We start from the raw sequence: 25,602 nt of genomic DNA on the forward strand, positions 1-25,602 counted from the left end.
ACTCCAAATTAGTCATTTGAGTAATAACTTTATTTAACCTGTAATTACACCCTCACGCCAGTAGGCGGCGCATGACTCCGCGAGACGGTATTGTGAGGTCAGAGGTCAGAGGTCCTCCTCTCCAAAATGGCAGAAGTGAGGCCAATGGTTCGGTTCCTGTCGTCTTTTATTTCCCCCTCCTTTCTTTTTTCTTACTGTACTTATTATTTATAGTAATTGTAAATGTTGTATGATGCAATTCTTGAATGTAAAACACAGTTCTTTGTACACTGCATTATGTATACACTGCTTTATTTTTCAATTGAAAAAAAAAAAAGAAAAAGAAGTGAGGCAAAGACAAACTTGACGGTGTCCTGTCTCATTCTTTCTCTTTGTTTTACAGGTCAGTACTGAAGTAAAAAACACATTATATTGGTCATAAACAATAAGTAACAAACAGTTAGATGTGAGAGTATAAATCAGTCATTAAATACTGTGTTTTTGTCAAGTTTGAGCCATGTAACAAGACGTGAAAAGACAGGTGAAGGAGAAGGTCTAGGCCCCATTTTGAGTTTATTACACATTTATTTTAAGCTCCTATTTTCCTAACTGAAAATGTAAGGAAGGGCTCCGACATTGTTTTGATTGTAAAAGTGTAAAGCTTAAGTTCACAGGTTCAGAAGTAAAAGTTAAAAGGGATTTCAAGCTGAAGTTAAAAGCCAGTCAGTAGTACACAGTTACTACCATGCGAGTCATGAGCCGTTAAGGTGGAGGTTATATATTAAAAATAGTATGTTAGAAGCAGTCCAGCTGCGGGTGTAGAAATTAATGAGTGTATTTTGGTTAAATGTAAGAATTAAATAGCAATATTGAAAATGTGTACAATATTAATATGAACAGCAATACTAAATGGGAATGTTTACTGTACATGATCTTAAAACAGGATTTTGATGTGTTCTCTATGAGATTTTATTACATGATTGTAAATTGTAAACTTAACCGTGGTTAAAGCTGAATGTTGAAATGAAAATACATGATTGTATAAATAAATATGGCAGAAGTGAGGCAAAGAGAAACTTCATGCTCGTCTGTCTCATTCTTTCCCTGTGTTTTACAAGAAACATTTAATCTGCCCAACAGGCCCAGAAATTATATTGAATATTTAAAGAGGTAAATAAAGGCAAAATAATAACAAAAGGACACTTAAGTGATGAGATTACAACAGAAGCCTGACCTCTCCCCAACACTGGATTTACAAAGGGAAACTGCAGCAGTCACACCCCGAATTTATACCAAGGGAAAGGCAAGGGTCACAGTGCATCTTCCTTTTTAAATGAAACCTTGTTTTTGAGTTTATTAACTCCAGTGGAGTCTCCTGTTTTGTGTTTGCCTCTTGTATACTTGTTTTGTTCTGTTACCTCTACAGTCCTGTATTTGTTCAAGACACCAGAAGACCAGAACACAGAGCGTTCCAAGTGAGATTTTCATCTTTACCAAATCTGTAAAACAGAAGCACAATGACACTGCTGCCTCCAACAGGGAGCTCCTTCAGTTACCCTCCTGTAGGATCCTCTAGTCTGATACACTTATCCAGTGGAAATGATCACGCATGAGCTGGAGATCATTGAATCTACTTTGATTTTGAAAACAATATTTAAATTGGGTCATATCACATAATATACAAATTAATTCAATAATAATACACCTCATTTTCAAGTTTAAAATAACACTGGCATCATTTTCTTTGCACAGTGAGACTCGAAGGTCTGGGAACCTCTTCACTAATCTCACTTGCCAATTTGCAACAATTTCTACAAATAACCATAATAAATAATACATGCATGCTAAATATTTTAACAAACAAACATACTTGTTTCAGTATATTTAGCTTTAGTTTAGTACATTTCTAGAAGCACTTACCTTTACACACTTTCATTCTTCATGAAATCACAAGTTAAACTCCACCAGCAAACATGTACTTTCTCTTTTTGTTCACTTCACTCGAGCCCAAACTGAACTCGAACTGAACACTGAACTGACATTTGATATCAGAGTAACAGGATAAAAATAAACCTGTATTACACACTTGCACAGACACACATAGTCCAACATCGGCCACACAAACACACACACACACACACACACACACACACGTCCACTCACACCCAGGCATATCCAGGAGAGAGGTGCTTACCTGTACCTAACGCAAAACTAACTCTACCAGAAGATGTGACACTGAACATAAAAGCAAGAAACACACACACAAAAAATAAATAAATCTATGAAAAGAGGAAAAAAGAAAAATAATGATAATATTAACTACAACAGCCAGAATAACATAAATTATTAAAAATATGAATATTATTAGTATTAATATTATGACATCCCCACCACCTTCACATCTGAAAGTTTATAAAGTCCAACAGAGGATTGAAAAAATTTGTATCTAGTTATTTGTGTATCTAGTTTTGTTGAGATTTTGTTCTCTTTTACTTGAGTTGTATTCTTTTTAAGTAAATCATCTTAATCTTTTCTGAAACTGAAAATGAACTGTGCTTTGAATATAAGCAGGAAAGTTTTGTGCTTTTTGTTTTATTTATGAATTAAGAAACTACGTATTCTTCATATTTCTGCCTATTCCCGGTAATAACAGCATTTGTGCATTATTTCATCTTAAAAACTGTAATGATTCATTTTATGACCCTTTGTGCGTCATACTTTGACCTCAAATTGACATCACTTCAGTGACATCTACATTCAGTCTTTTCCAAATCAAGAAAAAACACTTCATACTCTCAACTCAATATTCCAACCTCCCCCTGTGTACTGTGCCCTCCCCCTGTGTACTGTGCCCTCCCCCTGTGTACTGTGCCCTCCCCCTGTGTACTGTGCCCTCTCCTGTGTACTGTGCCCTCCCCCTGTGTACTGTGCCCTCTCTTCTGTGTACTGTGCCCTCTCTCCTGTGTACTGTGCCCTCTCTCCTGTGTACTGTGCCCTCTCTCTGTGTACTGTGCCCTCTCTCCTGTGTACTGTGCCCTCTCTCCTGTGTACTGTGCCCTCCCCCTGTGTACTGTGCCCTCTCTCCTGTCAGCACACGGGACAGTTCGAGGAGTAGAGGACACACTCCGGACACAGATCCATGAGCAGGGGACACACTCAGGACCAGTGGTGAACCGTGGACCTGGACCCTGGGCCTTCACTAGGACCAATTGCTGACTATAATGACATCATGACATCATGATAGCAGTGAGCTCTGAGCCTTGGCTCTGCGCTCCGCCCTGGCCACAGGCTCTGAGCTCCGGCCCAGCTGTGGCTCCGAGGCTCGCTCCAAGCTCCGGTTCTCAGGTCGTTCTTTTTTTCCTTCTTTCTGACATTCCCGAGGTGTCCAAATAGAGGCGCCCAGTGTGTGTTTTGACACTGTGGTCTCACTTATATTTGCTATCACAGGGTATTCACGAAGGCCCGGAAGATGTCGTGACATGATCCCGCCCATAACACAATGAAATATGATTGGCTAAGACAACTGTCAATCTCAAACTCATCCCCCACGTTGACTTGTATTACACGGGCCTTCGCTACAGGAAGTCGAAGGTCCTGTAGGTGTTTGTTCAGTTCAGTGCTGTGGGGGAGTCACTGATTTACCCAGATACCACTGGAAGAAAAAATGTGATTGGTCCATTTCCATTCCATTATATTAGCCCTTTGTTTCCCAAGAAATATCAGTCCAAGTTTATAACAATGATCTAGAAATTATTACTAGTGTCGTGTTTATTACTCACTGAATAAAAAATATTGAAAAAAATATATTAGTATTACAAAAATCTTTCAGTATTTTTTCTTGGGCCTTCACTGAACACCTTGAAGGCTCTGAGGATTCCCCTCTGCTCAGGACACGGGACAGTTCCAGTTACTCTGCTGTAGCTGTGGGTAGGTTCATGAATGTTGGAGTTGATGTTAGTTATTTTTTGCACCTTTCTGAAAGTGAGGTGTTATGAGAATCTTTACATAATCATCTTTAATGACTTGTATAAGCATTTATGTGAACGTGTAAGTGACTTAATCATTGTTAAATCAGACTTTATCCTGTAGTCAGGGGCCTCACAGGAGCCTCTCACTTCCAGGCTCCAGACTCATATAGTTGTGTCTGAGAAACAACAAGCTTTTCACATGTTGTTTCAAATTGTTATGGAATTTCTAGGATAAAGAATAAACTGAGAAGTTGTCTTAAATCAAAGAGTCTATTATTATTAAAGCAATTGTGCACAATCACAGAGCTGCCTGTCCCTGATAGAAGTGTCTCTCCCTGTCTTATTGTCAAAACAAGCATATAAGATTTTATACCCTTCAGGGGGCCACAGGGCACATGTAAAAAGACATAACACCATCTTATGAGGACGATCAACACAAAGCTGGGTCATTGTGGCAATGAAACAACATGTGAAAAACAAGTGAATAACAAGTGATCTCAGACACAACTATATGAGTCTGGAGCCTGAAAGTGAGAGGCTCCTGTGAGGCCCCTGGCTACAGGATAAAGTCTGATTTAACAATGATTAAGTCACTTAAACGTTCACATAAATGCTTACACAAGACATGAAAGATGATTATGTAAAGATTCTCATAAGAGAGGTTAACAGTTCAAATAAAAAGACTAAAAGAAAATAAAAATCTCGATCTTTCAGAAAAAACTAAGATGTTTGAGAACCAACAGAACACAGACCACAGATGAACAAAGTCAGTACCAACTAAAATGATTTTAACAGAATTATATTTTTTCAACATGTACTTCAAGTTAAACAGTTGTCATGTTTCTACAGGGTGATGTGGCACTTAGAGACTTTATACCAGATGCCCTCCCTGTTACTGTGTTTAGAGGAAGAAAAGCAGCACATGGTGAGTTTTGTTTCTGCTGTACAGTTCTGATGTTCTTGTTCTTCTGTTCTGGTTTATTATTGTATTAAAGAGTAATAAATGCTTTAAGTGTATTTAAACATGTACAACACAGAGTAGATCATCAGATTGTGATCATCATGTGATATTCCTGTGTCCACAGAGACCAGAGCTTCACTGGAATAAATCTTCACACTGTCGAACTCCAAACTGTGTGTCTCTGTCCCTGTGCTCTCTGTGTGTTTGAATCTGTTTAAGACAAGACAGAACTGTGGAAAACTTTTGTATATTTTACTTTAAAACCATTTTGATGTTGCATGTTAAAACACTTGTGTAAACAGAATTATATTATACATAAAAAAATAAAACCATAAAAAAGAAAAAAAAAATCATAAGGTAACATAAGATAAATATGCATATTCAGCATGATTTCATCAAATTTCATCAACATGAAAAAGTTACATTCATGTTCTGAAAAAAAAATGTGTAGAGAGGAAAGAAGTTTCAAAGTCTAAACATAATTTTATTGCATACAACTGCTTTCCATCTTTTTTTAAAATTTATTTTTTTTTTTTAACGCAAATCCAGTGACTTTTTTTATTTTTCAGTGTGGGGTAGGGAACATCCGCTCACATATCCTGTCCTTCAACTAAAAACAAAACACAAAATATTTTAATTACTTCAATTTGAATTTTCTTGAGGTGAGTACAAAGTGAACAGTTGTGAATCTACCGTATTTGTGTCGTCATAGAGAGAAACAAAGGCTATTTTGCCAGTGTTCCATCGAGTCTGGTTCTCCCATTCCTTCTCAAAGCGAAAACTTGGATCTGATGGACAATGACCTTGAGCAAAAATCTGAAGAGCGATTTGGAAATAGAATAAGAATTACCCTCATTTATGACATTATTATAAACATGTATAATCTTTATATCTTGAAAGATTAAAAATCTCAATGGGCTTGGTGATTAGAAACAAGTCAAATAATGTACATTATGTGAATCTTTAAATTAACATTTTCTTTCCATGTTAAATGTAGAAGTTGAAGAACTTACAGTCACAGTGTCGCCTGAGTTCCTCAGGGTTAAAGAATGCTCAAATGTGTAGATGAGAGCTTTATCATTGTCCACCTCAATATGGAGGCCTCCACTTTCTAAGGTTTACACACTGAAATGTAGCAACAAAGAGTTCCATTATTATTTTAAATATAGAGGATTATTGTAGAGGTGGGACCAAGTCTCTGATTTTCAAGTCTCAAACCCAAGTCATATACTTTGAACTTCAAGTCCTTTTAAGTTTTTAATGTCAAATGATCAAACACAGCTTGTATTTTTAACTGAAACAAATCTTGAGACGTCCAGGGAATAATATATTTTCACCAAGTCAATAAAAACTACTGGACTTTTGCAGCTGATAGAGTACAGTGTCTTGTGAACTCTTAAGTCAAAGGGCTCCAAGTCGTGTCCCGAGTCCCTTTAAATCCTTTAAATTAAAGGTGCATTGTGTAACTTTTCTGGTGGAGGGTCCATCAAATGCTTTTCTCCATGGAGATGTTATTAGAACATTCCAGACAAAAAACAAACTAAAATGTGATGTGACTCTGACTCAGGTCCACACTTCTGTATTGTAGCAGTCAATGTTATTGTTATACTAACCTCTTGTGTTTTCAGACGGACATATGTGCCGTACTGGTGAAAACTGTCTATGATTACAGGAGATGATGTTCTCGTTGACTGGATCTCTTGCTGCAGCTTAATTTCTTTGACCTGAAAATGAAAGAAAGAAAAAGATCTCAATGTGTGGATCTTGTGTGTGTGGAGTTAAATGTAGTTAAAGGACAATAAATGTTTGTAGAACAGTAGACGATGCCCAACAGCACAACAAAATAATATTACCTCATGGAGAAGTTTCTGTTTAGTTACACAAAAGAGAATCTGTGGTATTATGGCAACTCCAGCAACAAACAAACAATCCAATCATTAAACCAATGAAAAATGGAGAAATCGTCACTAGAATATCATCATGTGAAAAGTGTGAAGGCTTTCTTAGTGTTCAGAATACACTACTCTGATTGGACCAGGAAACAAACACTACAAACTACTTTCTAATGTAAGTATGCAGTATTTTATAACTAACTACACCAGGAGTGTCAAACATGTGGCCCAGGGGCCGAATCCGGCCCTCCAAGACATTTAATCTGGCCCTCTTGCCTCTTTCCAAACTTGCCTCTTTTAAAGGACGATGGTTTTGACTGTTGACTGTCACATAAAGAAACTGACAGTGATCTACACAGTGAGTTTATACTTTACTCATACTACTTTACAAAAATCAACATTGAGATTCCGAATGTAACCGGGTGTTTAGACTGTTCTGACTCTAGTGCGTCCGTGAAGGCGTCCACCTGTGCGTCGCTGTGCGTGGCTCCCGGCGTCACTGATTAGAAAAGGCTGTGCACGCCGTAGTGTGGCCGTCGGGGCTTTTGGTGGCTTGTGAACACGGTGCGTGTAAGTACCGGACTTGTTCTCTTTCAACGTTTCTTCTAGAATTTGCTTTAATGCATGTGTCTGACTACATTTTAAAGGTTGTCTGGAGTAGGCGGTGGTGCCGGCGGCCGCTCATAACGCGCTCTGAGCCCCATGTAGAGTGCCTCCCCTCCCCTTTCTAAACTTGCAGTAAATGCTCTTTTGTTGTATATCTGGTCTACCTGAACCTTATTTTTCCCTGTGGAACAGATTGCCACTGCTGCATTATTCTTGCTCTTTATTCTTTATCCTTTTATTGTTAGTGTTGGTTTTAATTGAATGTTGTGGAACAGTAGCTGAGGTCTTGGAGGGAAGTGCAATATTTGGTCAGGGGGTCAGTGCATTGTGAGGTCAGGTCTCAGGGTTAGCACAAGTCACTTTAGCCCAAATGGGCCTCCTTAGCATGAGCACTTTCACCAGCTTGAACTTTATGCCCTTTATCGTAACGAAATCTACCTCAAATACCTTGGCACACGCACACTTTAAGTATCCAAGTTTACAGAGAACTAGCACTTTAACTTCTTGTAAATGTAGTCTTTAACTCATGTTTGGTTTTTTTTTTTTTTTTTTGTATTAATGCTTGGTTTGTGATTACTAATTTGATTTGTTGTGTTTTAATTAGGGTTGGGTTAAATCCTACATTTATGACGGTTGAATGGTGTGTAATTGTATCAAGAAGGGAACAAGAAAATGAAATAGTTTTTAAATGTTTAGAAGATTAAAGATTTGTAACTTTTATACCACACTGCTCTTGTCCTTTTTTATGCCAGAACAGATTCTGTCAGTAATAAGGGTGCTCGGTCGCAACATTACACATAGAAATGTGAATTTATAATGTTCATTCCACTTGTTGTGTTGCCTTGAGTGGGTGAGTACTCACCAGTTTAGTCTTTAAGGTTTTAATCTCCTCTTCAGCAGATGTGATGTATATGTTCAATTCTTCCTGTAAAAACACAGTGATGAAATAGTGCCACTGTTATGTAAAAGCATTGTGTGAAACCCAGTGCCTTTATTTGTATAAAACACAGACAAAACAGTAGCCTACAACCATCTTTAAAGATACACTATGTAACTTTTCTTGTGGAGGGAAGAACTGTCGTCTGTTTATCTTCACAGAATGTTATTGCATTGTCTGGAATGTTCCACAGGAGGCATTAACTATATATATCCACAACACCAAAGTTGGAGAATGTGTGTGTGTGTGAGATTTTACGTTACCTGTTCAAATCAAATATTTTACTCTACAGTTTATTGTGTAACTTTTCTGGTGGAGGATACATCAAATCCTTCCAAACCAGACCAAGTTACAGTTCATATCTGTGGAGAGGCAACTCTGCTCACAGCCAGAATGTCTGTTTTTAGAAAACCACTTGTAATTGAATAATTTACTGGGTGGTGAGGAAGAGAAAAGAATATTGTAAGAGTCATTTGTCTGTAAATTGTAATTGTTGCATTGTGCTCATGTACATTTAAAGTTAATCAGCAGTGAACATAAAGTCTCCGTCTCATTTATTTATTTCAGAGCCGATCTTTCCCCACACAAATATTTGAAACTGTTCTGAGTGGTTGTTCCAGCCCAAAACCTGCTACACAATATAACATAAAGAAACTGACAGTGATCTACACAGTGAGTTTATACTTTACTCATACTACTTTACAAAAATCAACATTCATATTTAGATTTCATAGAAATGTGAGTTTATAATATTCACTCCACTTGTTGTGTTGCCTTGAGTGGGCGAGTACTCACCAGTTTAGTCTTTAAGATTTTATTCTCCTCTTCAGCAGATGTGATGTATGTGTTCAATTCTTCCTGTAAAAACACAGTGATGAAATAGTGCCACTGTTATGTAAAAGCATTGTGTGAAACCCAGTGCCTTTATTTGTATAAAACACAGACAAAACAGTAGCCTACAACCATCTTTAAAGATACACTATGTAACTTTTCTTGTGAAGGGAAGAACTGTCATCTGTTTATTTTCACAGAATGTTATTGCATTGTCTGGAATGTTTCACAGTATGGCATTAAACCTTCACGGAGACCAAACCATACAAAGTTACAGGCCAGATCTGTGGAGAGGCAACCCGCTCCGTCAGAATATTGTGTTTCTTGGTGTTTTTGAACTAGAAAATCACCTGTAATTGAATAAATGTGAAGTAGTAATGTGACATTATGGAACAAGCAAAGCATTGACATTCATAGAAACAAGCAGGTGACGAACCCCCCAACCGAAAAGTTACACCGTACACCTTTAACTGTGTGCATTGACCACAGATGCATTTGAACCCCGTTAGTGGGTCTAATTAAGGTGCTATTGATACTTTGCAGCTCGTGTCATCAAAATTCCCTGCGGGTGTGACACTGACTGAAAGCACTTTTCTTGAGTTTTTGTACAATCCTTAAAACATTTTTAATCCATGTGCCCATTGGATCACCATGGTAAGTGCTAAATATGCCCAAAGAGATGTAGAACACACACATGGTGGCACGGCGGCTGAGCTAGCACTCATGCCTCACAGCAAGAAGGTTTTGGGTTCGATCCCTGGGTTGCCCGGGCCTTTCTGTGTGGAGTTCGCACGTTTCTCCCCGTGTCTGGATGAGTTTCCTTTCCCCCATCAACCCAAAACATGCTACAGGTCTCCATAAACAGTTGATAGTCAAAGGTCAGTTAAAAACCACTTAACATCCACCCGCCCGCCGGCGGGCGATTTTCCAATAAAAAATGTTCTCTCTGTATATTCACCTTCATTATTGTTTTCACTACTGGCATGCCATACATCGTTTGAAAGCTTAATTTATCAATAAAACAACCATATCATTCATTTTATGCCGTACAATGAGCCCAAAACGCGATAACTTAAAAATTCACATCATAATCAAAGAATAAGATTACGCGTTTCTTAACCTTTGAGCCGGTTCTGTCGGTCCAAAACGCATTCAATCCATGAAAGGTTGTACTCAATAAGTCCGTAATAATCCACAGAAAAAGAATATCAAGTTGTTTTTTCCATAAAATAATTCCATGTGGGTAAATAATCCAGAAAATCCTCGTCCGTATGAGTGGATGAATGCGTGAATGAAAATATATATGTTGCCTTTCCGAGCCTTCTCCCTCTCTGAGTTCCGTTTCTCTTGCCGCTCTTGGGTACGCTTGTTTTCCTCACACTCTTAGCTTCAAAATGAGACCCTCCCCGCTGTTGTCGGTGGCGGGGTTTAGGTGGGATAAGACGCTGAAGAAGCTAACGCACTCACGTACTTCCTGGCTTTACGCACGCGTCATCAGTTTGTTTACGGGAAATCTCTTCAGTCATTGGATCTTCCAGAAAGTGACTGACATATTGTTTTAGCCAATCACCAGCGCTTTCAAACGGTGGGTGGGACATGCAGTAGTCTTTGAAAAGGACCCTGTGTTTATAAGCGTAACAGAGAGGGACACAAGAGAGCAGTGCGGGAGGGGCCACGGAGCGCAGATGTGGCACTTGGAGGACAATTTTGGATACTTTTAGTTTTTTTTCTTGAGAAAACATGCCTAAAGCTCAGAAGAATTAGTATTATAATAACAATTATTATTATTATATTATTATTATTATTTTAGCACAAATTTGGCAATCTTGTGCCGAATTGTCATTTTGTATGCACAAAGGCTCACAGCATCAAAACCCTTTGTCCTAGAGATCTGAAATTCTACACAGTTGTTGCCAACAACTTGAACAATGAGTGTAGTGAGTCACAAATGCCTAGCATGAAGTATGACTAAGCTAAGGCCTTTATTTTTTTCAATTGTTTTTTCGAAGCAAAAAAATACAATTTTTAATTGACTGTACTGTAGGTTAGGCAGCACTCACAGTCTTCATGTACATATCTACAGAAACTAGAAGGCCTAAGCTTTAAAATGGTGCCTCACACAAGCATGTGGGTTCTAAGGTTTTCTTTTAATAAGCTATGGCACTTGGGTATGTAGTGCTATTGTGCACACACCAAAATTAGGTGGATGGTAACAGGTTAAATACAATCAATTCAATCATTGTGTGTCTTTAGGAAAGACACTTCACCACATTGCCTAGTATGAAAGTGGTGTGTGCGTGAGGGACTGATGGCGCCGAGTCGCATGGCAGCTGTGCTTCTGTCAGTGTGCCCCAGGGCAGCTGTGGCTACAATAGCAGCTTACCATCACCAGGGTATAGAATGAATGAATAATACTGAATAATGCAGAAAATGTCTGTGAAAAGTGCTATATAAATAAAGACTTACTTAACACCCCCAGCATGATGTTACTGCAAAGTATCAATAAAAATAAAGGCTGTGGCTGTAGTACTTTTTCAAACTACTAATTGTATCATGACTACCTTTGAAGGCGTCTCTTCATCCATGTCATTACAGGTAGGTTCTTCCAGCTTGGGTTCATCAGTTTCTGTAAAAATAAATACTTTCACTTCATGAATGTTTGTAGAATGATCTTAACAAAATAATATTAACTTACGGGTTTTCTGTTTAGTTGCACGAAGGAGAAACAACAACAAAATGATGGCAGCTCCAGCAAAAACAACCAATCCAACAGTTAAGACGATGAAAACTGGAAAAATCTTCACTCCATTAAAATAATCTGAAATAATGAAAAGAGACATTTTTATTGTAAAGATTAAGACAATGTTCCATCTTAGAGGAGCTCTACCAGCTTGTCTCCATGAAAATGTTATTGCTTTGTCTAGAATGTTCCACAGTTTGGATTAAACCTATCTATTACGAGGGAGACGAGCAGGTTACAGCACTACACTACATTACAAGTGAGATCTGTGGAGAGACGCCCCTATTCACAGAAGGAATTGTTGTTTCTGAGCAAAAGAAACACCTGTAACAAATAAATGCTAGACGGATAATGTCATAGCATGGAACATTCCTGGGAAAGCAATAACATGTCCATGGAGACAAGTTGTCCAGTGTAACTTTGATTGTTTGAGCTGAGGCTAAACAAAAGCAGTGAATGAAGACAGAAGTCACACTAACTGACAAGGAACAAGCTTTATTTCTAGTCTGGCTTCTGTCTCCTAGCGCCACCTAGTGCCTCTGCTCGATTTCATCTCTCTCCAGTGACTAGGTCAGGAATCAGAATACTGTATTTTCCGGGCTATTAGGCACACTCTTAAGCCTCTAACCTCATCATAAAACAACTACGTGCCCCACAATCCAGAGCGCCCTATACACGAATCCACTCAGGTGTCCCAGCATGACTTCAGTAAACTACAAAGCCGCACCACCCGCAGAACATGCAAACATGCACGGAGCAGACAACGACCGCACAGTGAAAAACACCCACAGACACACTCATCACTCCACACCGACGAGGAACGGAACGGAACAACAAACCGAAAAAGTGAGTGCAATGTGCCACCTCTAGACACAAGTGAACAACTGAGTCACTGCGAACACACCGACAATCCGTTGGTCCCAGACAGCACCCTCCCTACACGCCACAACTGAACAAAGCCCAGAGTCACCGTGAACGCCACAAACAAACAAAACCATTCACCCATCCAACTGTTGTGTTTCCTTTAAAGTCCAGTGCGGTTTATTTGTGAAGAAAGTTCGAAAATAGACCATTTAATGACTTATAATCCTTATAATCCAGAGCGCCGTATAGTGTGGAAAATACGGTACACTAGACGTTTGCAAGAACCCGGGAAGTTGTAGACTGCACACAATCAGCGAAGAGCTGTGAAGCCATGACGTCAAACTCGTTGCGCCTGTCTGGGTCCCTTTTGTGCTACAGCACAGTAAACAAACAGTAAACAAAGCGTCGAGATGGATGTAGACGAAGTCATACATTCTGTGTTGGCAACGATTCTTGAGATCGAGGATTTAAAGCCGGAACAAAGAGAATGTTTGGTGAATTTTATCAAGGGGAAAGACGTTATTGTCCTTCTTCCTACAGGATTTGGTGCATTACAAACGTCATGACCAAATAGCAGCGATTGGTTAAAATTAAAAAGTACCCGTCTACCATTGAGCAAAGGAATTGTCAGCTTCTCCTGGAGGCAGCCTGAACAGAGGATCTTAAGAAAGAGGCTTGGAGAGTTAGAACAGTTCTCAGACATGTCTCTTTATTAGTTCAGGCAGATTCAGGTCTCAAGATTCAAGTTGATTCAGCATGATTTGCCTACGCGGCGTCTCTGTGCGTCGGTCGTCCCTCGACAACGCAGTCGACGTTCCCCCAACTGATGCACAGAAAAACTGGGTGCCTTTTATACCAGCATAACTGTTGAGTTAACATCTTCATGGAAACATACACAGCAGTTTTGTCCCAACACGTGTCCCATAACAGACTGGCAGATGCTAAAGGTTGGAGACACATCCCTTATCTGTCCCATATACATTCACAGTCCATATGACATCATATCCCAACCCCATTGACACTCCAAAGTCCAGAAACATACACAACATGTTATTGTACACAGGGATTCATTACAGGGTGAATTAACATATGAATGAAACTTTAAAAACACAGGGAAGAAGACCACAGAATCCTAATGCTGTGAGGTCAGACGGTTTCTACGAAGTGAAACAGGTTGATGCATGAAGCTAACCGTCCAATCCACAGCACTGAAACTGCCCTTCTCAAAATCACTAACGACATTTTCCTCTCTGCTGACTCTGGTTCATTATCCAATATCCATCCTCCTCCTGCCTTCGACACTCTATTGTTGACCGACTCTCTACTTTTGGCTTCACTGGCACAATCCTCTCCTGGTTTCACTCCTATCTTTCCAACTGTACCCCAACTGTACCTGGTTTTCCCCAAGGTTCTGTTCTCGGTCTTCTGCTGTTCATCCTCTACCTCCTCCCCCTCGGTCACATTTTCCAGAAACACCACATTCACTTCCACTGCCACGCAGATGACGCCCAGCTCTACCTCTCCATCAAACCAAACTCCACACTCCCACCCTCCTCCCTTATCAACTGTCTGGAAGAAGTTAAATCCTGGATCACCTCAAACTTCCTCAAACTCAACAGCAATAAAACCAAACTTCTCCTTGTAGGCACCAAATCCACCCTAAACAAGATCAAGGTAAAAAGTCTGGATAAAGTACTCGATAGCACTCTCTCCTTCAGCTTTCATATCACCAATATCACTTGCTCTGCCTACTTTCACCTCCACGCTGCACTGCTGTCCTTGTTCACAGCCTTATTACCTCTCATCTGGATTACTGCAATCCCCTTCTGTTTGGTCTTCCACAAAAATACTCCTTAAATTTCAACTGGTCCAAAACTCAGCTGCCCGCATCATCGCAAGTACTCCCTCCATCAACCACATCACGGCGGCACGGTGGCTGAGTGGCCAGCACTCATGCCTCACAGCAAGAATGTTCTGGGTTCGATCCCCGGGTCGCCTGGGCCTTTCTGTGTGGAGTTTGAATGTTTCTCCCCGTGTCTGGATGGGTTTCCTCCAGGTGCTCCGGTTTCCCCCATCAACACAAAACATGCTCCAGGTCTCAATAAACAGTTGATACTTAAAGGTCAGTTAAATACAATCAATTCAATCATTGTGTCCTTAGGCAAGACACTTCACCCACATTGTGGTGTGTGAGTGATGGTGGTGGTCGGAGGGACCGATGGCGCTGAGTGGCATGGCAGCCATGCTTCTGTCAGTGTGCCCCAGGGCAGCTGTGGCTACAACAGTAGCTTACCATCACCAGGGTATAGAGTGAATGAATAATGCTGTATGAAGCATCTTTGGGGAAAGAAAATGTCTGTGAAAGCGCTATATAAATAAAGACTTACTTACTTACATCACACCTGTCCTACAACAGCTCCACTGGCTCTCCATCTCACACTGTGTTCAATACACGATCCTGCTCCTCCATAACCTGCCACCTCCATATCTCTCAGAGCTCCTCCACATTGCCTGTTCTGCTCCTCAGCTCTGGAACACTCTCCCTCCTGACCTCTGCCAAACTGACTCACACCCACATTTCAAATCTAAACACACCTGTTCAAACTGGCCACCAGACCATAGCTCCACTGTCTGTCCTCAGGTTGCCTCATCCATTCTTTGTGGTGTTTGAGTTCTCTGGGCACTACGATTTCCCCCATCAACCCAAAACATGCTACATATCTCTCCAAGAAGTATAGTTGATAGCTAATGGAGGTCAATTAAATTAAATACAATCAATCAATGAGCAACCTCGGAACAGTCGAACCTCGGATTCAGGAGGAGCAGTGTGGTTTTCGTCCTGGCCGTGGAACACTGGATCAGTTCTACACTCTCCATCGGGTGCTCGAAGGCTCATGGGAGTTTGCCCAATCAGTCCACATGTGCTTTGTGGATCTGGAGAAGGCCTTCGACCGTGTCCCTCGTGGTGTCCTGTGGGGGGTGCTCTGGGAGTATGGGGTCCGGGATAGGGAGATAGGGTGAGGAGCTCAGTCACACGGGAGGAGCTCGGAGTAGAGCCGCTGCTCCTCCACGTCGAGAGGAGCCAGTTGAGGTGGCTCGGGCATCTGTTCTGGATGCCTCCTGGGCATCTCCCTCGGGAGGTGTTCCGGGCATGTCCCACCGGGAGGAGACCGCGGGGAAAACCCAGGACATGCTGGAGGGACTATGTCTCTCGGCTGGCCTGGGAACACCTCGGGGCCCCCCCGGAGAAGCTGGAGGACCTGTCTGGGGTGAAGAAAGTCTGGGAGTCCCTGCTTAGACTGCTGCCCCTGCGACCCGACCCCGGATAAGCAGAAGAAAATGGATGGATGGACAATCAATCAATTAAAATACTGTCCCACTTCAACTGTATATTTTAATTTTAGTATTTAACTTGTTTATCTTGTTGTAAGGTGACCCTGAGTGTCCAGAAAGGTGCCTAATAAAGTGAAGGAAGTCTGGGAGTCCCTGCTTAGGCTGCTGCCCCCGCGACCCGGCCCCGGATAAGCGGACGAAAATGGATGGATGGATGGATTATTATTATTATTTAAAAAATAAATGCCAAATATAGTTTAGAGGCTCTAAAATTACTAATTTTGTTTGCATCCCATAAAAGACTTTTGTGTCCATGTCAACAGAGACGAGCTCCTCATCCTTTCTATTCAAATTCAGGTTTTGGAACCAGACCACTGAACATGTCCAATTTTGGGAGAGCATGCTCATTTTTATCTCCACTCACATATTTTTGTATTATTCAGAATAAAATATAAACTTTTACCTCAGAAGAGTTTAGTGCTTTGATCGTTCAGACATCTGCACTATTTCTCAGCTCTCTATTATTCTCTTTTACTCTTAAGCCGCCATGTTTGTTTTGACACGACTGGACCATGTCTTTCTCTGATTGGTTAACCCATCTGTCAATCACTCCAACAGGAAATACACATGATATTGTTCCAGACCATGTCTTTGTAAAGTATTGCTGAAGCATGTGGTTTTGACTGACCAGGCAAGCAGGGGTATTCAAATAACTTTCTTGTACTTGTAGTTTTCAGAGACTTTAACATGTACGTAGGTGCTGTACCTGATTTTTATTGTCTTCAAAATGTGAAAACACAAAAATATTTAAACTGAGTTCCAAAGTGATTCCTCTATTATACCTCATGCATTCATAGCTTCCTAATATCCACTGCAAAGAGTTAATAAGAGCTCATAACTTTCAGACTCCAGAGCAGTGTTTTGCCGTCACAGTAATACTAGCATGCTCATAGTGAACTTCCTCATTCTCATGCACTCAGATTTCAGACTGAGATTTCTACCTTACCCTTGGCTCAGACAGTTCCGTATAAATTCCAAGTACTAGTAGAGGACTGTGTGTACTGTTAAAGGTTGTACAGAGGATTTTCCAAGGAAAGAGAAATACAGTGACTCCTCAGCTCCCTAAGTAGAAACGTCTCCTCCCACCTCCTCCTTACACTAGAAATCACGCTTGTTTACAGCCGGTGCACGTTCAGAATTGCCATTGAAGTTTCCTGTCCAGAAGTAATTTATCGACCGATGCGTCATTCTTTAGAGCCTTCGTCTGTTTCAGTCACGCTATCACTGGAAGAAATCTCCAAGAATCACCTTAGTTTGGCTTCGCTCCTTTTCCCCTTCTTTTCTTCTTTCAGCGACCTCAAAAACTGACTTTCTTTCACGGCGGACTGGTCGTGGACTCTTGTCTGCCACCACAACAAACTTTGTACTAACTGCGAGGGAGCTACAGTTCGAAAAATCCGCTAAGAACCGCTGCGTTGTTCGAGTAAACGGTGTTTTGTGTATGTGGAATGCGTGAGAAGCGAATGTAAACCACGTAATCCCAGCATACCGGTGCCAGATACGCTAGAAACGTAGGGAGTTTGATTGGCAACCTAACAACCAACAGATAATGAAGTAGCCTCTTTATCTATTGGCTGATGTTTATATGGCCCCATCATGTCCACAGATGATGGATTTTCATTCTTTCTTTTTTTTTTTTGATCATCATAATTATAAGGCTGCTACGTCTTTATAATGCTATCTTGAACTTTCATTTGACAATTTGAAACAAAAAAAAAATCCTCCATACAACCTTTAAGTTAGTGTGTAATATGGTCTTACCTTCCACCTGCACACTGTTCTTCTCTGAGAGGTTGGTGGAGCTCTGGTTCACGGTGCAGCTGAAGGTGCCGCTCTGCTCCACACTCATTCTGCTGCTGACCTCATAGAGTCCATCAGACACAGACACAGAGTGCTCCACAGACAGCAGCGCTCCCTCAGAGTCCAGCCACCACAGCTCAGGCTCCGGAAACCAGCCCCCAGAGGCACACTGCAGGACCACACCCGAACCCCACACATCCACCGACGCTACAGACACCACCACTGGAGACGACGAGGCTGGAGCAACACCATGTCATGGCACAACAAGGCCCAAAGGTTATTTCCTTGGGTTTAGCTCAGTTTGTAACATCATAGCATGGGATTTGAATCAAGTAAGAAGTGCAGCATGTGCACATCAAGAGACTCAAGTAAAGGACTGTTGGATTATGTGTGGCCAAACCTCCTTGTCAAAGCCTGAGCTAACCAAGGCCGGACCTGGTTAGGACTTGGATGGGAGACCGCTGGGAATACCAGGTGTCACAATGGGACACCAGTCACAAAAACTGTCGTTGTGTTCTTTGGCAAGGCACTTCACCCACATTGCCTAGTATGAAAGTGGAGTGTGCGTGAGTGTTGGTGATGGTTGCCCATATGGAAAAAATATAAACATTTACCACTGTCTTAGTAGTAAATCTTTATATAAGGTTAATATGGCTACGTTCAGACTGCAGGGCTTAACGCTCAATTCAGATTTTTTTGTGAAATCCGATGTTTTTGCGAGGTCGTTCACATTTCCAATTAAATGTGACTTGTATGTGATCCCCTGTGTGAACATTAAACAGCCCGAAAGTGTCCCGCATGCTCACTGGAGACACGACGACGTCAACCGCAGCGAGCGTGCTCTGTGTTTATGGAAGTTGTTCAAACATGGACGCAGCATTGAGCACCTGGAGATTTTAAAGTTCCTCTCGTACCGGAGCCAGAACATGAACAACTCACTTGTTTTAAGGAGGAGATTGAGAAGGAAAAGGACGAGGTTTTTGGCCGTGGTGTTTTGTGGGACAGCGGCAGCGACGTCCGTTGAAAGGAACGTGTGGATGTGGAGACGGAGCCAAGAGTGGTGAGTGGTGATGTGCTTCGCTTCAGTGACATGGAGTTCATTAACAATTTTCGCCTACTTCAGTGCAGAATAGTGATGTTTGTGGCTTGTTGATAACGTGTAGGTGAATGAATGCACTTTGGCCGTTTACAGTGAAGTCACATGTCAAAAGATCAGTTATGTATCAGTTTCAGGAGCACATATCCAAGTGGCCTGAGTCACATTTGAAAAAATCGGATCTGTGTCGTTCAGACTGTCATTAAAAGATCAGATACAGGTCACATAGAAGCCAAAAAATCAGATTTGGGTCACTTCAGGCTGCAGTCTGAACACATCTTATGTGTCGTGTGTGGTTTACTCCTGAAAGTCGCCCCTTTTGCATTTTTCTCATACAACTATATTATAAAAAACTAGCATAGATAAAGTGAACATTTTGCATGACATTTACAGGTAATGTGCACGACAAACTACATTTTCTTTATATGTTCCATGTAATGTTTGTATTCTTTAATTATATGTTGCAGTAAAAAAAATTTAAACAAAATCTGAGTCAGAAGTGGGATTTAAACCCAGGTCGCCCATGTGAAAGTCCAGTTGAGGTAACCAGCTACTACTTGTAGGTGGAACAATAGCAGATGTTTAGGACAGTTACAAGTACTCTGGTATCCCACAAGTAAATGGCAACTTCACAGAGGCAACAAGGAAAGGGGCTACAGGATTTTGCAGAGTAAAAATCTTTTCAGAGTCTGATGTGTGTTCAGCGTGACATCAGTGGAAGAGTGTGTGTCTTATGTCTTTTTTTAAGGTTGTAATGCAATATTTACATTACTGTGTTTACCATCATGCTGCCCAACACACACACACACACACACACACACACACACACACACACACACACAGAGACACACACACTGTGATAATTTTCTTTCTCACTCTCACACACACACAACATAGCAATTGAATTTAAGGAAACAATCATCATTTAACTTGTTTTTCTGTGATTCTGTGGTAAAAATGACCTTTGTCCAACACTTGTGAGGACATTGTGTGTAGGGTTAGTGTCATCTTCAGCTCTTGCAGGTTACAAAGTTTTATATGTTTCATGCTGCACATATTTACCAAAGATCTTGTTTTTCACTGTCATATACAAATCTTGTAGGATTGAGATAAAACATGTTAAAATGGTGTATGATTTGTCTATACCTTTTCCATATAGGTGGAGGGATGGATGGCACAGATTGGCACCTTGCTTCCTCCAGTCTGCCCCATCCTGATGTTTTTATTTTGATATTTTGTGTGCAAATAAATTCCTTTACCTAATATGGACCGCTAGCCTCATGAGTTTCATTTGACTAGAGTTAAACACTGTTGGTGATGTCGCACTTCTTTATAAAATCTAAGATCTATTTATTCACTGTACTATTCATTCACTCCACAATGAATCCCTCAATCACACACCACATTCTGAATAGGCCCAACAACATTTTGTATCCACTGTGTCACCTGGTATTCACAGTGGCCTCCCATCCAAGAACTGACCAGGCCCAACCCTGCTTAACTTCAGAAATTAGACGAGATTGGGCATTGACAAAGGGTAGCATTGCACTTTATGTCACAAACATTATAGCTGTAACTTGAACAATCTTTAGCTCCTAAGATGAATAGTTTGTGGAGTAGAAGTGTTGTTTCTATTCAGATAAGAAAATCAGTTGCTCCTAGAGACAGACGGACTATAGGCGAGCTTTCATTGTTGACAAAAGCCCGCGTTGCATGCTGGGAATTATTTTGGTCGGCGGCAAGAATCACTAATTCAACATGACAGATGGAGTGAGAAAGCACGTAAAGGGTATTGATCCCGGTTATTTATCCACTCTAACGGCAGAGGACCCAAGACCATTTGACCAGAAATTGGTCATAAGCATCGATGGAGCCAAATCACCCTTTTCAACCCCGACAAAAAGTGGACCAAACCAAATTTCTGGTCTGAATCTCCAACTACCTGGACAAATATTCACTTGGGCGATATCCACAATGACTTGGTGGAAACTCCTGGGCCATTCACAGCAGAAAAGATGAAAACCTCCAAGAGTCTCGATGTGTTGTTGAACTTGTTGGAGTCCACGGTTTGTTAGGATCTTCTACGTTTGCTCTGCGAATGTTTGAAAGTCGTTTAATTCACCGTTAGTGGTTCTTTTCTCTCAGAATATGAAAAAGACATTTTCCTTCTTCCGTGCTTCTATTTGTGCATCTGATAATGCAGCAGGAATTTACCATTATCGAGGAGAAATACACGAGGTTACGCACTGTGTGTGACCGCTATCCTGTTTCTTGCCTCCAACCAAAATATTTCAACAATAACGTCAGCTGAAACTCGCCTATTCCATCTACTTTTACACAAGTTTAATATTATTAATATATGTAAAAACTCACCAACAATTAGTCTGATGGAGGTTTCTTTTCTCAGTGCAGGAAAGAAGCACCTGTAAACTCCACTGTCCTTTGCTTTCACATTTGTCAGTTTCAGTGAAATGTTTCCCTTTTTCAACTCGTCTTGGTACAGGAAAGTCCGGTCGTCAAATTGTGGGTTTTTTAGATCTCTCAGTTCCTCAAAGGATCGCCAAACATAAACAAATCTGGGCTGCAGGTCTGGCCGGGTCCACTCGAAAGTTAAAGCTGCAGCATCTCTGGGAGTTTGAAAAAAACATGGCAAAGTGACATCATCACCGACTCTGCTGATTATTGGCTGAGACGAGCCAATCAGAGCCTGTCCTGGAAAACAAAAGAGTACACGGGTTTGCAAGTCAAAATGGATTATTATTATTATAAAATGAGTAAATCATCTCAGCAAGATCGTGGATACTTTATGGTCCACTTGGTTCCCCTGGTTCATGAAGTACATTTCTTATTCATTTTTCCCATAAATATTCCAAAAAACTGGAATGGACTTGAAACAGTCGCATTATGGATAGTGTGTCCCCCAAATGTCTACAGGAAAAATGAATGGGAAATTTACTATTTACTCCATTTTGTCAATATTTCCAAAGTGTTACCATGGTCCCATCCACTCTTCAGACCCACATATTATTTGAATTGTTCATTCTTTGCTGTTACCTCTACAGTTCTGTATTTTCAGAAGATACCAGAGGACCAGAAGCACACCGGGACTTCTGAGTGAGTTTTTCATCTTTAGTAAATCTGTAAAAGAGAAGCACAATGACACTGACATAAACGGTTTGCTCTTTAGGTTGAGGCTGATTCATGATTCATAAAAAGTTCTTGAAGCTGTAAGAACAAGAAAAACGTTATTGAGGTTTGGACATTTGACACTTCATCTGTGGTTCTGCTGCTGCACAAACGGTCATTTAGATCTTAATAGGCTCTCTTCACACTTAACACAACATGTGGATGATGACTTCAGGTGTAGTCGGTGTTGGGAAGGTGACTTTTAAAATGTATTCCCCCTTCAGATTACAGATTACATACCCCAAAATGTAGTTTGTAACGTAATCCATTAAATTACTTAAAGTGAGTAACGTAATCTCAATACTAGATTACTTGATTTGCTGTAGAGAAACAAAGACGAGGATATCGTAACATAAAATGTTTTATCTGTTAAATGAAAATAAAAAGCCCAGACTTTACTTAACCATATTAAAAATATTAATGATAGAAGAGAAGGAGACACATCCACACAGCATGATTTAGTCCTGTTTTAGTCCTGGTGTAGTCCTGGTTTAGATCTAGTTTAGACCTGGTTTTAGTCCTGGTTTAGATCTGGTTTAGATCTAGTTTAGACCTGGTTTTAGTTCTGGTTTAGACCTGGTTTTAGTCCTGGTTTAGACATGGTTTAGATCTAGTTTAGACCTGGTTTTAGTCCTGGTTTAGACCTGGTTTATATCTAGTTTAGTCCTGGTTTAGACCTGGTTTAGTTTCCGGCAATGAGTGGAATTACCAAAAAAAAAAAAAAAAAAGCGGGGGGGGGGGGTGGGGGGGTAAAGCCCAAAATGTGTAAACAGGAAAATACCGCCATGGAATCCTTTTATTTCAACAAAGTAACAGTAACTGTAACTGAATACAGTTACTCATAATTTGTACTCTGATTACGTAACTCTGGTACATGTAATCTGTTACTCCCCAACACTGGGTGTAGTTCTCGACACTGGACATGTGATAAAATGATCAAATTGAGGATTCAGCAGCAGCGTCTTCACAACCTGCCAAAGATTTTTATGGTGGACGTGACTTTAATCGCAGCTTTGGTGTCACGTCCAGACAGCTGCTTGTAACTGTAGATCTGCTGAACATAATGGAACGCTACAATTACATCTTTCTTTCTTTTTTTTTTTTTTTTTTAAAGTTTGACAAATTATAATTACACAATACAATACAATACACAAATTAATAGGCAATTTACGAAAGAAAGAAGGAATACAATGACATTTGATCAGTTTTCCCAGATTTACTACTGCCAGCCGAGCGCGCTGGAAGTCATCATCCGCATGTTTCCAAACGTCTTATGGTTTTGGGACTTAAGTGTGAATAGAGCCCATTTCACAAAAGAGAAGCAGATTTACAGTTAGATCACGTACCGCCCAAAGACCTCCAGTGGCTGTGCTTGTTACATAATAACCCTGTGTCTGACTCTTTGGAGGCCCTTAGTCCAACTAGTCTGTCCTAAAGAAGCCGTTACAGAGACGGATTTTGGTTCAGATTTTTAACAAATATGCACTAAAATGCCAAAATAAGGCCATGGGTAGGCATACATTTCTAATTTAGACCCATTTAAACAGATAATCAGTAGGTGGTGTTTAGTGGCCCTAATAAACAATCACAGTGCAGTTGTGTGACAGCCATGCAAAAGAAGCCTACCACACTGCAAAAACTAAAATCTGGCCAAATTAAGATTACCGTATTTTCCGCACTATAAGGCGCTCTGGATTATAAGTCGCACTGTCATTAAATGGTCTATTTTCGAACTTTTTTCACAAATAAACCGCACCGGACTTTAAACGAAACACAGCAGTTGGATGGGTCAGTGGGACTTTGTTTGGCGTGTTCACAGTGACTCAATTGTTCAGTTGTGGCTCAGAGTGGCAAATTGCACTCGCTTTTGCAGATCGTTCCTCCGTTCCGTTCCTCGTCCGCATGAAGTGATGAGTGTGTCTGTGGGTGTGTTTCGCTGTGCGGTCGCTGTCTGCTCCGTGTGTGTTTGCGGTGTGGGTGGTGCGGCTTTGTAGTTTACTGAAGTCGTGCTGGGACACCCAAGTGGATTTGTGTATGGGGTGCTCTGGATTGCGGGGCGCGCAGTCATTTTTTGATGGGGTTAGAGGCTTAAGATCGCGTCTATTAGCCCGGAACATACAGTACTTGGATTAAGAAAGTTTTCACTAACTAAGGCCACACCAACAACGACATAATGCGAAGAAGTTTATTGATAATGTACGAAGCGAGGCAGAGATGGCTGGTTGAGACTCTGGGTGGGGGCTCCGTCTCAATCTTCAATTGGCCCAACCGGAACGGAACCCCCCCTTGTAGGGATCTTATGACTGAAAGATGAACAAAATAGGGGATGGGAGGGTGGGGTTGAGTTGCCGAGACAAACTGGGATGATGGGAAAGGCTGCTACATACAGGCTTCTGGGAAATTGGAGGTGTGGTCGAGGTGAGTTGTGGTTCAGTGGTGAGAGGAGAGGACGGCTGAGGCCTGGTCCTGCTCCTGAATCTCACTTAATCATATTAACTACATTTGTCATGATTTTAGTGCATTTCACTTGACAAGTATCATTATCTACCAATGGAACAAGACTTTTTCAAGTTAAAATATGAAAATACATCTTGCCACACTTAAAAACAACAACTCTTTGCACTTAAAATAAGAAACAAAATCTAAGATTGTTACAAAAAACAGACTTGTTCCATTGGTAGATCATTTGACTTGTCAAGATGAATCTACTCAAATAAAGTAACATGTTCTTAATTTAAGTCATTTTAACTTACCTAGATATTGTTTTTCTTTGAGATGAACTGTTCCTCGCCTGCACTGGTGAGAGGAGGAGGAGGAGGAGGAGGCTGCAGCCTGAGGAGAAAAACGCTGGAATTCCAAGAACTTCCAGGTGCCAAAGATCACCTGTCGTCCCTCAAAGGTGAACTGTGTCACTTTCCTGGTGGAAGGTCCCTCATATGCTTTTCTCCATGGAGATGTTACTGCTTTGTCTGGAATGTTCCACAGAATGGTATTCAGGGTTCTTTTTCACTGAAAAATTTTCTAAAAATTTCCATGTCTTTTTCATGACCTAAAATGAAATTTCCATGACTTTACAGCACCTACATGTGTAGAATTGAAATGTGAACTCTTTCCACTCACCTTATGGTTTGGGATTATAGTTTTTGAACATTCAAAATCCTGTCAGTGCATTTATTGTCGTCTCTTTTAAACAAAAGGTGCAGACGTTTGGAAATAATCATAATAGTCTAATAAAAACTAAACAGAACGCAGGAGTTGTGTGAAAGAGAAACTAAAATTCTATGACTTTTCCTAAACTTTCATTGAATTTACAAAATTCCATGACTTTTCCAAGCCAGGAAAATTACAT

At 40.7% G+C, this 25,602-nt stretch overlaps 2 protein-coding genes and 1 long non-coding RNA gene across 4 annotated transcripts in view; all 3 read right to left on the minus strand.

Moving 5' to 3' along the window:
* Positions 1-1,966, minus strand: part of LOC129409788 (butyrophilin subfamily 3 member A3-like) — an 11,041-nt gene extending 9,075 nt beyond the window's left edge. For both annotated transcript variants that reach the window (XR_008632575.1, XM_055156519.1), the window contains exons 1-2: positions 1,900-1,966; positions 1,398-1,478 (exon numbers count right to left, since the gene is read on the minus strand). Coding sequence is in view for 1 of the 2 variants with exons in the window: in XM_055156519.1 (XP_055012494.1) it covers positions 1,398-1,478; positions 1,900-1,915 (97 nt within the window). In the remaining variant the exon portion in view is untranslated. The remainder of the gene's footprint in view (positions 1-1,397; positions 1,479-1,899) is intronic.
* Positions 1-25,198, minus strand: part of LOC129409717 (butyrophilin subfamily 3 member A2-like) — a 40,143-nt gene extending 14,945 nt beyond the window's left edge. Inside the window, exons 1-7 of the mRNA XM_055156237.1 lie at positions 25,007-25,198; positions 22,122-22,205; positions 21,441-21,779; positions 17,933-18,208; positions 11,870-11,992; positions 11,736-11,800; positions 9,139-9,201 (exon numbers count right to left, since the gene is read on the minus strand). Of these exons, the coding sequence (XP_055012212.1) occupies positions 9,139-9,201; positions 11,736-11,800; positions 11,870-11,992; positions 17,933-18,208; positions 21,441-21,779; positions 22,122-22,194 (939 nt within the window). The 5' untranslated portion in view covers positions 22,195-22,205; positions 25,007-25,198. The remainder of the gene's footprint in view (positions 1-9,138; positions 9,202-11,735; positions 11,801-11,869; positions 11,993-17,932; positions 18,209-21,440; positions 21,780-22,121; positions 22,206-25,006) is intronic.
* Positions 5,454-6,054, minus strand: LOC129409789 (uncharacterized). Its single transcript, XR_008632576.1, has 3 exons — positions 5,922-6,054; positions 5,602-5,724; positions 5,454-5,518 (listed from the first exon to the last, which is right to left on the minus strand). It is a non-coding gene; the product is annotated as an uncharacterized LOC129409789 (long non-coding RNA).
* Positions 25,199-25,602: the final 404 nt, after the last annotated feature.

The sequence above is a fragment of the Boleophthalmus pectinirostris genome, unplaced genomic scaffold (genome assembly GCF_026225935.1).
Source record: "Boleophthalmus pectinirostris isolate CB_2022bp ecotype Guang Dong unplaced genomic scaffold, ASM2622593v1 HiC_scaffold_20, whole genome shotgun sequence".
In the NCBI taxonomy this organism is placed as follows: domain Eukaryota; kingdom Metazoa; phylum Chordata; class Actinopteri; order Gobiiformes; family Gobiidae; genus Boleophthalmus; species Boleophthalmus pectinirostris.